Source organism: Calliphora vicina, chromosome 1, assembly GCF_958450345.1.
Source record: "Calliphora vicina chromosome 1, idCalVici1.1, whole genome shotgun sequence".
NCBI classification, from domain to species: Eukaryota; Metazoa; Arthropoda; class Insecta; order Diptera; family Calliphoridae; genus Calliphora; species Calliphora vicina.
Window position 1 is genome coordinate 108,109,172 of NC_088780.1, and position 14,265 is coordinate 108,123,436.

A 14,265-nucleotide genomic window follows, 5' to 3' on the forward strand; every position below is an offset into this window, starting at 1 on the left:
TATTTTTAGTCCTTTTTTTAAATTTTTCAAATTGATTTTGGACTGTTTCTTTTATTGCAATTTGCGGATCAATATATTGAAATACTTGTTTTTTTATATTGAAATAAATAATAGTATAATGCGAAGATTTGTATAAAGGCATTATTACATGTTCAATATCTTTTTTAAATGTTAAAATGTCATATTTTTCATCTGAAAATTCGGGATTAAAAATTTCCATTCCAACTTCGCATGGGAAACATTTTGCATTGCGTATATTATATTTTAAAAATAATATGTTTATGAAAATCTCAATAATATTATTATAGATTAGTCTTAAGAGGATCAACATTGAAAAATTAAAATTTTCAAAAAAATATTAAAAATAGTCATACGAAATTTTGGAAAAAGAGCTATGTTGGTGAATAATGCTGGTTCATTTCCCTTTAAAATCAGGTATGTCCCATCCTGGCATCTATCTTAGTTTGTCCAGAATTGTCGAAAATTCTTCCAAGGATCAACATTGAAAAATTAAAATTTTCAAAAAAATATTAAAAATAGTCAAACGAAATTTTGGAAAAAGAGCTATGTTGGTGAATAATGCTGGTTCATTTCCCTTTAAAAGGAGGTATGTCCCATCCTGGCATCTATCTTAGTTTGTCCAGAATTGTCGAAAATTTTTCCAAGGATCAACATTGAAAAATGAAAATTTTCAAAAAAATATTAAAAATAGTCAGACGAAATTTTGGAAAAAGAGCTATGTTGGTGACTAATGCAGGTTCATTTCCCTTTAAAATGAGGTATGTCCCACCCTGGCATCTATCTTAGTTTGTCCAGAATTGTCGAAAAATCTTCCGAGGATCAACATTGAAAAATTAAAATTTTCAAAAAAATATTAAAAATAGTCAGACGAAATTTTGGAAAAAGAGCTATGTTGGTGAATAATGCAGGTTCATTTCCGTTTAAAATGAGGTATGTCCCATCCTGGCATCTATCTTAGTTTGTCCAGAATTGTCGAAAAATCTTCCGAGGATCAACATTGAAAAATTAAAATTTTCAAAAAAATATTAAAAATAGTCAGACGAAATTTTGGAAAAAGAGCTATGTTGGTGAATAATGCTGGTTCATTTCCCTTTAAAATCAGGTATGTCCCATCCTGGCATCTATCTTAGTTTGTCCAGAATTGTCGAAAATTTTTCCAAGGATCAACATTGAAAAATGAAAATTTTCAAAATAGTCAGACGAAATTTTGGAAAAAGAGCTATGTTGGTGACTAATGCAGGTTCATTTCCCTTTAAAATGAGGTATGTCCCACCCTGGCATCTATCTTAGTTTGTCCAGAATTGTCGAAAAATCTTCCGAGGATCAACATTGAAAAATTAAAATTTTCAAAAAAATATTAAAAATAGTCAGACGAAATTTTGGAAAAAGAGCTATGTTGGTGAATAATGCAGGTTCATTTCCCTTTAAAATGAGGTATGTCCCACCCTGGCATCTATCTTAGTTTGTCCAGAATTGTCGAAAAATCTTACGAGGATCAACATTGAAAAATGAAAATTTTCAAAAAAATATTAAAAATAGTCAGACGAAATTTTGGAAAAAGAGCTATGTTGGTGACTAATGCAGGTTCATTTCCCTTTAAAATGAGGTATGTCCCATCCTGTCATCTATCATAGTTTGTCCACAAGCTATTTTTAAAAAATATGTATTAAATAGTTTTTAAATATGAGTGTATGTAAGTATTGCAAATATGTCACAAAAAACAAAACATATTTGTGAATATGTCCTAAATTGGCAAATATGTCACAAATACTAAAAACGAATTTATAAATATGTAATAACGTAAGGCGTTACGCCGAAACATATTTGCAAATATGTAATGACGTAAAGTTTTACGTCGAAACATATTTAACTCGGCATATTTATCTTCACTCACTTCAAAAGGTGTCATAACGTCCACTGATATTGTGAAAGTTTTAACTAAGAAGAGTATTTGAATATTTGAATTCGATGTATAGAATTTTCACTGGCTACCATGACACATTGCAACCATCGACTTTAATGCACTGTGGTCATGGACATTACATAACTTTTTAAACATTTGTTTATACCAAAGTGCTCTTTTCAAAATTTCACTCACTGTATGATTTAATACTAAACACATCTATAAATAGACATACACAACTATTCAACTAACTTCATTTTAGTAGATTATTATAATCTACTCACACCCAACGTTACTTTTTTTCTTCATTTATTTACTTCATTTAGTCTGTCTCTCAACTTACCTGATTCGTTTCCTTTGTCCACGGTTTTTACGGGTGAAGCACTATACACTTGCTGATTACGGCGATTGTCATGGTCTTCTTTGTAGTCGCCTGGTAATGTTCGGGATTCATAACCCTCAGTCATGGGGCCACACAGTGTGCGACGATGTTTAATTGTTAAGGCTCTAAGGGTTAGACGCACAGACACAAACCAACACATCCCCATCCGCATTTGCACACACACAAACAGCCAGGAAGCAAAACACAAACGGAGAAGGATACAAAAAAATAAAGAAAACAAAATAATGGGTGAAAAAAGGAAAATGTTGGCAGAAAAAATAGAACAAAATTGTTAGAAAATGGCACATAATTAAAAACGTGCGAATTAGTTGATTCTTCCAGTTTTTTTTCTGTATCTTTTCAATTATATTTTCTGTTAGTAGAACTTAAAGAAATACTAAGAAGTAATAGAAAAAAATTGTGAAAGGAAGAGGACTAATTACAGAGCATACAAAAGTTAATTCGTTAGTTATTTTTTTTGCATTAAACTAGTCGATGTGCGAGCACTATATTTTATTGTTGACAGTTTCAGGAGATGAAGAACAGAAATTAATTAAATTTTGCAGTAGCTTTACGAAAATAGAAAGATTAGAGCTTGTTTTTTTTAAATAATAAAATAATTGAGGGAACTGCACAATATTAACAAGTAATAGTGTTATATTCGGCTGTACCGAATCTTTTACACCTAACTACTATCAATATTTTTCTGTTAAATGGGGTATATTAAGATCATGTAAATGTTCACGTCATTTTCGCCACACTTTATAGTGTAATTTCAGAGAACATAAGGTAGGGTCACACTGGGAAAATATTTGCTCAAAAATTCGTAACCACTTTTTTTAGCACAAATTTGTTTGACGTGTTTACTCTTTGAATTGTTTTGTAAGATCAGACAGTATCAAATATAATAAAACGAAATTTTTTGTTTTGAATCATCCAAAGTAAAATCAGTTTTTAAAATAAATAAACGAATTCAAATATATTTTATTTAGATGTTACGTCTTTTTCGTCAAATATTTGTCATGTGTGACCTTACCTTTACACCTGATTTGTGCAAAATTTTATCAGGATTGCCGCATAATCAACATATTTATTGCTGCTCAAACAGTATTCCGGGGACAAACCTTATCAACAGACAATATTTTTGGAAAATTTCAGCCACGATAGGGCGTGTTTTCAGAAGTCATACAGATAGACGGACAGACGGATGGACATAGCAAGATCATCTTAGAATTACATAAGGACCCAGAATATATACATTAGAGTTAGTTTGTGAACAGGTCACTTCATTTGTTTTTCGGGTATAATCATTTTTCTGAAGGTTTTTGCGTAAATAAAAATAATGGCGTCCTTTTTTTGGAAAATTTTCACTCTTGTGGTGGTTCAATGCACCTAAAGACGCGGATTATATTGGTACCGTTTTGATAAGCTTAAAATGTATTTTCATCATGCATGTTTAAAAAATCAAAAATCCTTTTTTTTATTTTTCTATGAGATTTGCGCCCCCTGTTATGGGTTAGTGGAACTATTTTTAAGGATTCAAAAAAACAACAATTGTATTAATTTTTGATGCAGAATCGACTAGTGGAATCAGATTTGCAATATGTTCAACCGTTTTGCTCTACAGAAAAATGTGCTCAAAATCCGCGACTTTAGGTGCGTTGAACCACCACAAGGAGTGAAAAATTTTCAACAAAAAGTACGCCATTATTTTTATTTACGCAAAAACCTTCAGAAAAATTATGACACCCGCAAATCAAATTTTTGAAATTAACTCTAATATACATACTTGTGTGTGTCTGCGATGAATATTTCGATGTGTTACAAACGGAATGACAAAATCAATCTTAACAGCGAAGATTACACAAATTTGTACAAAATGTACATAAAAAATATTTAAATCTTAAATTTTCCCTATCCAATTAATTTGAATATATGGTTTGGCAGGTGGCTCCCCCATACCACTTGTTATAAATACAAGTATGTACTTACATCGTTATTATCGCCACCGTTATTATAACGATAACAATTAATGTCGATAACCAATCACCATTTGTTGGATTTGTTGCATTTATCAGATTGTTCATCAAATCATTTTCGGAGGGAAAAACAGAAGGTGGTGGTATTGTTACGCCGTCGATGTTCGTTGTTGCAAAATGATAGTGTTCGGTTGTTTTGCCAGCATCATTTGTGGCTGAAATGCGCAACTGATACCATTTCGCGGGTAGAAAATCACAAAATATTAAATTTTCACGATTCTCCTCAGCATTGGAAATGTCAGATGTTACAACCGTCCAGCGGATATCACCTACAAACAAGAAAAACAAAAAAAATAAATAACAGAGCGGAATAAATGTATAGAAAAAAGTATTGTAAAATATATATAATGGATGGGTTTTTTTAGCTGCAATATTGTCAATTTATAACGGAAATACGTTTTACATTTATGTAAATGTGTGATGGAGTATGTACTGGTATTGATATTCCCCAAAGTTGCTCTAAAACAATGTATGAAAATAATCCTTAAGGACATTTATTTAGAAAAAAAGAGTTATATACAGTACGTGGCTGGTTGCATTTGATTTTATGATATTTGATTCGTTTAGTAAACAAATTTTATAGTATTTTACACAGTTATTTTACTAGAAATGAAATTTTTCTTTTTTGCAAAAATTAGGAATATTTAAAGATATGTATATTATTTAACTATAATTTTATGTAGAACAAGCAATATTAATATTAACCCTTTGCCTGTCCCCATACAAAAAAAAATGTTTGCCGTACGTCCAAAGTTTTTTTGTTAATTGAAAAATAATATAATTTGTGAATCATATGTGATGAATGGACGTGTGAAAGAAACTTGCTGTGCATCATATGTGATGCACAGGACAGGGAAAGGGTTAAAGTATTTTAACAAGTTTTCAACTAAAGCAACTGCTGTTTCGTCCTTTTATTCCACCGAATATCGACATGTTCTGGATTCAATACTAACTTGACATAGTGGGAACTAAGATAGACGATAGAATGAAAACAGCTGAATAGGCATTTAGTCCTCCCCACATATGAACTAAGATTCTTGCTGTTGTAAGATCTGAAACTATAAAAATGTTTCATCTGATAGATCTTCTGGGAGATCTTCATTAAACAAAATCCATTAGTGCTTATACTCCACCACAAATCCACACGATTTTTATATATTTAGAAGATTACTCAGAATATATTATTAGCGATAGCGTTGCAATTAAATATCTGGTTTTATTAAGTTAGTCTTATATAAATTGTAGGGACTTCAATTTTCTAAGTATATGAACAAAAACCCTTTACCGAGGGAAAAAGGTTAATAACACTCTGCTACAAAATGACACTTTTTGTCTAAACTTGAAAAGCGACCTAATGGGGATTGTAGGCCTAGGTGAGGACATACTAAAACCGTTTTCAAAGATTTTGAAACACCCTCAAAATTTTGAGATATTATGAAAAAACTGTTTTAGGGTAGGTCGTAGTACTTTAGTACCTCTAACTCACACATTTTTAGACCGATTTCAAAATTTTAAACAATTATGGATAGACAAAGAACTAAAGTTTCATAAAATGTATGCACAGAATGTATATCAAGAAAAATTGCGTAAGTTTTTATAAAATGTTTCGCTCTATTTTTTATTTTTTTTTTGTAATTTTTCATATTCAACAATAGTTAATTTAAGTTTTTCTATGAAAGCCTATCCTTTTTTGCACAGTGTTTTAAAGACAACTTTATATGGGAAAAAATTAGATATTACTTGTTAAAATCGGTTTATATTTGCAAAAGTTATTAAACTTTTTTGAAAAAAGTTCGAAAAAATTTACCTTGTAAATTCAAAATTTTACAAATATTTTTTCTTCTACATTTTTTTGTTTATTTTTATTTATATGCGCTGGGGAGAAAATTCTAAAAATGGTGTTGATTAAAAGTTGAATAACTTTTAGAATTTTCATCCGATTTGAATAATTAAAACCATGTTTTGTTAAAAACTAAATTTTTTTATATATGTGGGTATAAATTTTTATAAACTTTCATATCAAAATAAGCAATGAAAATCAAAAAAGTTGATAAATTTTTTTTTTTTGATATTCTTAACTAACTTAAAAATGTATCAAAAAAATTCACGTCCTTTTAAAGCGTAATAAGTTTTCTTTCCAAACCCGTTAAAAAATTTAAAGTCGGACAAAAACTGACTAAGCTACAGGGCGATAAGTCGACGAACATCACTGAAAACGGTTTTTTCAGAATAACTTCTGAATTTGAGGGTGTTTCTGAAATTTTTAGAGACAATTTGTAGTGTACTCAGCAAGACCTATAACCCACGCTAGGCCGTTTTCCAAGTTTTTTTTCCATCGTAGCATCGTGTAATTATAAACAATATAGTTTAAGCAAGGATATTTTAAAATACATATACCCATGATATTATGTGCTCAAAACATAAATAGATCTTCCAAAAAAATAGATTTTTTCGCATCTATTTACACTTCGCATAGCAGTATACTAGTGTGTCCCAAAGAAAAAGTTTGGGGCTCAATCATAATTTGAAAGCTTATAGGGTCAATTATTTTTCGGAAGAGCTTTAGAAATCGCTTAAGTTGAGTTTTTGTCAAAAATCAGGTTTGGCGGACTTTTTTTTAAGTTTTCTTCATAACATTGTTAAAAACCACGTTGTTTTAATTTGTTGACCAAATATTTTAAGAGATAAATGTCAAAGCTTTACTTCTATGCGCGTAAACCATAAGATACGGCAATACTTTTGCACATTAAGGCACCATATATTCGGGGTTGTCATAAAATCCAATCATTGTGGGAATCGGTTTTGAAAACGCCAGAAAAAGTACATTGTTCTCGTGAAATCGAATGTTATCGGTTTTATTTTAAATCTAGAATTATTATATATCGATTAAACAAAAAAATACATTGGATTTCATAAGTCAAATGTACCTTCTTTGTCGTTTTCGAAACCAATTCCAACAATGATTGGATTTATAATTTTTTTTTGTAACTTTTAGGTAAATTCCCTAAAAAACGGTTTATTACTTTTAAAATTTCTAGAAAAAGTATAAAAACTAGTGATTCTGTTTTAAAAATAAATAGATTGATGGCAATTTTAAAAAATTAAATTTTGTCTCGGTCTAATCGTTCCAGAGGTATACCATTTTTAAGATTTGTACCCGATGAATATTAAATTGTTTTGCTTTGTTATCAGTTGACCGACAAATAAAAAAAAAAACATTTTGTGTACATAAAAGATTTCGTTTGGCTTTTGTAATTTAAACCTAAATTTTTCAAAAATAAAGTAATGTAAAAATTTAATAATACTCAAATACTTTTTGGATTTGTGTAAACTTTAAAGATAGATTTTTAAACTATCCGGAATATAAGTTAGGTTCCTTGGGCAGCCTCTCTTTAACTCTTTCAGCCACGCTTTTTTGTGTATAAGTTTAAAATCAAAGCAATTGCATTTTTACTTTAATCAAGGTTAGTTTATTATAAAAATTAAGAAAAAATTCAAAACATGAAAAAACCACCCCATTCCAATGCTTTTTGTGGAGTGAAGTGGTTAGTTTACTAACCACCGTGGCCGTTGGTTTAAAAATAACCCTGATCAAAATTTTTGTTTCGTATACATTTTTTTGAAATCGAATATTTTTTACTAAATTTTGTGACCAAACAACCGGAATATCAAATTAACACTGAATTCGATGAACAATAAACACTCTGTGCATTCTTTTATTGAATGCGTGAAAGTCTCTTAAAAAACTGATTTTTACAATATTTTCAAATTAATATACCTATTTATCTAACCAGATTCTCTGATGATCTCCCTCAATAACTCTTATAAACCTGAGAGGAAGGAGGTTCCAAGTATATGCTCCCTAATGAGGCCCAGAGTTGGAAAATTACAGAATAAATACGACACCGTATCTTCCACTTCTACGTTTTGACGGGTTCTACAGTAATCTTTAAATCGTAGGCCTAATTTTCTAGCAACTGTCGTGCACAATTTACCCTTTTTTATTCACGAAGAAATCCTATAAGTAGACTCGTTCTGCCGGCATAATATCCTGAATATAACAATTGAAGACTTCGATAACATGCAGCTCACCGAGTGTGTGTGGTTACAAGACTTGCTTCATTAACATTCCTTCATTCCTTGAATAAAAAAAACCGGAAAAGGTCTATCGTTACACGGAATGTAACTTTCAGTATATGTTGATAAATTTTGCTAATATTGAATATTTGTGGCTATCACAAAATATATTTAAGGTATCTAACACTTTGCTGCAATTTGTTTTCAATATTACGGCGTTGTATATAGCTTTATTTACCTATTAATTCAATTTAAATTTCTATTTCCTAAACATGGTCATAAATTTTAATTTCCAACCACATAAAGTTTTGTCCCTCGATACTTTTTAAGTAAACATTTTTTTTAATTAAAATAAAATATTTAATGAAAATTTATTTATTAATTTGTACTTTACAATCGTTGTTTAACGTAATAACAATATTCAAAGTCACGCACATTTTGAAACTAAATATTGAAAAAAATTAAACTGACATTTGGGTTGTCAATTGGGGACGAGGAGACATGCAACAGCACAACAACGGAAAATTATTTTTTGTTTAAATCCAAACCACAAAGACCACAACGCATAGTGTTGCGTGTGTATTTGAGTAAACATGAAAATAGAATTCAATTACTAACAACATGACGGTGGAGCAAAGCGAAGAAATAGGAATTTTTGTAAACTTTAAGCAGAAACTGCAGGATTTGATTAGTTATCGGTGTTGTTAAACGCAAATCATTGGTGTTGTAATGAAACATTCCTTGAATGATTAGATTTGGGTTCGAAATTAATATTTCCTCTGCTCGATGTCCGTGCAGTAATACACCGATTTGAACCACTTTCAATAGACTTTGTTCTTTGACAGAAAAAATAGCATGTGCCAAATATTATCGAAATATCTTTGGAATTGTAACCTGTACTTTGCACACATGGTTTACATGGAGAGCCACCCAGATGGAAGGACATTGTTAAATCGATCGCTCAATGAAACTTAAGGATCAGTTGATTTGTAAAGTGAGTAAAACATTATGTCCTTCAGTCTTTCCATCTGCTAGCTGATTGTGGTTAAAATATAGGTCGTGAAAAACCCTAACTTAATTTTATTTGGGACATGTGATTATTTTGGAACAAGCATGAAATCTATAGTTATGATCGATATATTTTTTCATGTATCGTCTCAAACTAGTGCTTTAATGATTCGGAATATCCTGCATAAATTACTATTTCTCGCCCTGTGTTTAACTAAAGTTCTATAAATATAGATAAATACACATAGATGAGTAACTCTCCTGTCAAAGAATTTTTTAGTAAAAAAACTATGTGGAACCAAAAAAAAAAATAACGTTCGAAAGTGTGATTATTTCTCACCACTTAAGGTTTTGGCAACTGAGTTAGGCCTTTGACAGCAGATTTTTCAATCTATGTGTATTTATCTATGGTTATAAATACTTTGAATTTGAATAACAAAATTCACACATACAATATATGCAGAAACAAGGTAGATGTATAATTTAAAAGAGAGCAATTCCTCAAAAGTTTGGAAATGCGTGCAGAAATTTGAAAAACTGATTTTAAATCCCACTGTAACGCATCTCCGCTGTCAGGGTTGTTTAGCCTCAAACGACTGACCGACACTGAAACGAACACACGAAGAATGGTGAAGCAAAGCCTGAGCGATGCAGTAGTGAGTGCAGTATTTTAGTTAGTTGTGGTTAAAACCACAATAAATAATCAACCAACAAACACATGCAATAAAGACAACTAGTTAAAACAACTAGTGATTTTAATGACGTGCATACGTATTAGTCTGTATTAGTATATTTATGAGTATGTGCTAGTGTGCATGTTATGATGCATGGATAAACTTACCCAGAGGACGATGTTCAATAGAAAAATGATGAATTGGACAACCGCCATTATTCCAGGCTGACAATTTCAAATTAACGCATGATGCATTTGTTGCAATTAGTTCATTGCTGTTGGGAGCCTGCGAGGCTAAAATGAGAAAATTGAGCAAAAAACAAAATGTATTTTTTTTAATAGAATTACAAAACTTTGATGATGATTTATTACAGGAAAAACATTCTACTATTTGTTAGAAATTTAAAACAGAAACATTTTGGTTCTATTAAACAGAAAAGAACCCAACACTTGGCCATATCTTACCTTTTCCCTTTGTCCAGACATTAATTTCCTCACTCGATACCCCATCCCCCACAATATTGTGGGCAGACATTTTAATTATATACTGATTGCCACATTTCAAACCCGTTATTGTGTAGGCATTATTTTCTGGCATCAGTTCCGTTTGCGACCAGGTCTCTCCAGCCACACGATACGATATGGAATAACCTTGCAATGGTGCACCCCCATCATCGGGTGGATCCCAACTGACGCGTATGCTATCGGCCGAAGCATACTGTACAATGATTTGTGGTGAGGCGGGTGGTTTCATGGCAATCACTTGATATTGTATCTCATCACTGCCAAAAAGATTGTTCGCTGTACATGTGTAATTTCCGGATAAACTACCTTCAACTCCTATACAAAAGAAACAAAACGAAAATGTGGTTTTTTTTTGCCATGTAAAGTGTAAAGTAAGAAAATAAACTTTATTTCTTTGGGTCTTTGTATCTTACGATGTATTTTCAAATTTCCTTCATTCGTCACTTCGTAAAAAGGACTAAATGTTACTGGTCTATCTCTAGTCAGCCATCTTGCTCTGGGCGTTGGATTGCCAACAGCTAAACATTCCAATATTAAGGCAGTACCCACTGCTTTACGTACCAGCTGACCAAAGGAAGCAATTCTTGCTGGTGCTGTAAAGAAAATGTAAGCATTTATTAAACAATGTCAGTTAAAGGACACAATTATCTATAAAAATTGATGCATGTTCAAATAATTTTAATATATCGCACTCGGTTACTCTAAAGAGAGTCACTCAAAATTTTAAAATTTTCAGTAGAGACAAAAAAACATTTTTTTTAACTACAATGAAAGTTGAAGACGGATACAACTGAATTTTTTGGCAAAAGAGTAGAGGAAATGATATAAGATTTTTACAGTATGTAGATACGACGACTGTGAACCGATTTCTTCCAAAGTGAAAATTGAAAAATTTTGAGTTGACTCTCTTTAGAGCGATATATAAAAAAATGTGTTTTATGTTCTATTGACACAGTTACAGTTTCTGTCTTCAATTGGGTGTTGAATATTGTAGTTATGATATTAACTGTCTTCGCTGAACTTAGCTTTGCTTTATAATACGCTCATTTTTATATTATATGAAATTATTGGAATAATCGATGAAAAAATTTTTTTTATTCGATTTAGAAAAAAAAATTAGAAATCACTCTTCGTTGCAAACTATCCTGCAAACCTTGCATGTGTTGCAAATATAGGATAAGTTGTTGTGGTACTGCAATAGCACTTATGCTAGATTTTCAACATATGCAAGGTTTGCATTTTCCGCTATTATTCCATCAATTATACATAAACAAAAATTTGGACACAACTTCTCAGGGAAACAATAATAATAGTTTATAATTTAATTCCAATTTGGTTTCTATTGAAAATTTTATTACAAACATTTTACAATCGACTTTGGATTAACATACCAATATCAGAACATTATGAAACCCATAGATGAGTAATTTACAGTACCAGTAAAATTGCAGTAATTATAAAATATTATTGAAAAAAAAAATTCAGTAAATTTTAACTGATAATGAAATTCAATTTGCATTGTCTATAAATTTTTACTTGAAATGACAAATTTACTGGTAATGAAAAATAATTTTCATTATCAGTAAAAATTTACTGATTGAAATTGATGAACATTGGTAAAAAAATCATCCTGAACAAATTTTAAGAAAATCGGTTGGGGTTAAGATTTGCCGCAAGCCCTCTGAAGTTTTGAGATGCACTTACAAGGGGATAAAGTGCAATTTTTCAGTTTTTGTAAAAAAATTGCCATTAAAAACCACTTTTGCAATTTAATTTAAAAGAATAGAAATGTGTACGTAATTGTCATTCTAATGAGACATAAAAAACAGAAATTGCTCAAAAATGTAGGAACAAAATTAACATATTTTGGGAAATATCAAAATAAAAGCTAATTTTTACTTAAAATATATCCATATTTATACGTATATGAGTTTTTGTCTTCGTAGGATACCGGTAACCTATTCGCAGGTATGACCAAAAAAATAATATTTTTTTAACTCCATTTTCAAATTTTTAAAAATTTTATTAAACAAATTTCAGAATTTTTTGATCATCTCATTGAAATTTATTGAGAATATAATAAGCAATAAAAATATGAAAAAATTATGAAAATATCTCTTATAGTTTTTCCGTACCTGCGTTTTAAATTTTGAAATTTTCGAGAAAAACAAATTATTTGGCCATATTTTGGAGAATGAGCTTAATTTCCTTACTGTTATGAATTTTAAGTATGACCTATTCTGAATATTATAGTACAGATAATTCTAAATATATTCTGAAAGTTTTACATGGAGGCAATATTGACACTTTTAGCTAGCGTCCCAGTAAGAGATGCCAAACGGGGAATCCCGTTCCCGAACATCCCGGGGTTTTCGGTATTTTTGGTTTTCCTAGAGTGGGGCTCTGGCAAATCAATTCTTCACATTTTTTTTTGTAAGTTATCTAACAAAACTCAATTAAAATCCTCTTCAAACGAAATTGATTTTATCTCAGATGAGGAGCTTGAACAAAATGAAAATATTTCGATTGCTAAAAGATATAGGATAAGGTACTGTTTTTACCAGTATGTACATTAGGCTGGGTCGATTTGTATGGACGATCAAAAACTATAAAAATGTATAGCAGAAACGCAATCTACGGAAAATTCTAAGAAAGTTTCTTCAAGAAACCATAGGTCTAAAATCAAATCCTATCTTGCACATTTCGTATTTTATCCAATAAAAAAACTATTAAAAAAAAAATACTGAAATATCATTGGATAAAAGACGAAATTCGCAAGATAGGATTTGATTTTAGACCTATTGTTTTTTTGGGGAAAATTTTTTAGAATTTTCTGCTATACGATTTTTCGTGAAAAAAATCGTCCCACCCTATATTCGGGATTTACCAAATCCCGAACTCCGTGATTTTCAAAAATTAGTCCCGATTAGCATCTCTAATGCTTATACAATCTAATATCTACAACAAGTTTTATTAAAATTCAAAGCATAATTAGTAACTAAATTAGTCCTTCTACAACTCTCTTGCTGTTATATTTCTTGAGCTTAAATAAGTTTTGATAAATTCTACCTTAATAAATAATTCTTCCAATCAAAAAATGTACTTATTTTAATTTAAAAAGGAAATAATCCTTTGCTTAATATAGTACTCTCAAATATTTAATTTCAATTTCATTATTTTCTACCAAAATGCAATCTCTTTCTATATCGTTCTGTAAAAATATAATAAATTTTAAATGTAACACTCCCATCCCACACTCACTCACTCAACAGACAAGCACAAAAGATTTTACTAATAAAAAATTAAGTCGAAATAATAAAATAGAATAATAAATGGAAAATGTAAATGTAGCAATAATACAAAAATTAGTAGTAGTATTGCCAATTAATTAAATGGAAATAAATTATACCAAACAATACAGCAGTACATACAAACGACTACAATAACAACCGATACTCGAATATATTGTAGTAAATTTCAATCTACATTTGTACATTACAATGGCATAAATTAAATACTGGGTGTATTTATCTGTGTGAGTTTGTGTGAGTATTTATATATTTAATCTGCAATACCAAATGATTGGACAGCATAAAACAAAAACGTATAAAAAAAAAGTACAGAAAAAAAGAGCAAA

General features: G+C 30.3%; 1 protein-coding gene and 1 long non-coding RNA gene across 2 annotated transcripts in view; one reads left to right on the forward strand and one right to left on the reverse strand.

Annotated features, from left to right (window-relative positions):
* Positions 1-14,265, forward strand: part of LOC135963550 (uncharacterized) — a 319,480-nt gene that overhangs the window by 101,862 nt on the left and 203,353 nt on the right. The window lies entirely within an intron of this gene.
* Dscam3 (Down syndrome cell adhesion molecule 3) overlaps positions 1-14,265 on the reverse strand; it is a 165,678-nt gene that overhangs the window by 14,385 nt on the left and 137,028 nt on the right. Inside the window, exons 24-28 of the mRNA XM_065515462.1 lie at positions 11,042-11,221; positions 10,569-10,943; positions 10,272-10,397; positions 4,299-4,614; positions 2,268-2,431 (exon numbers count right to left, since the gene is read on the reverse strand). Coding sequence (XP_065371534.1) covers positions 2,268-2,431; positions 4,299-4,614; positions 10,272-10,397; positions 10,569-10,943; positions 11,042-11,221 — 1,161 coding nt within the window. The remainder of the gene's footprint in view (positions 1-2,267; positions 2,432-4,298; positions 4,615-10,271; positions 10,398-10,568; positions 10,944-11,041; positions 11,222-14,265) is intronic.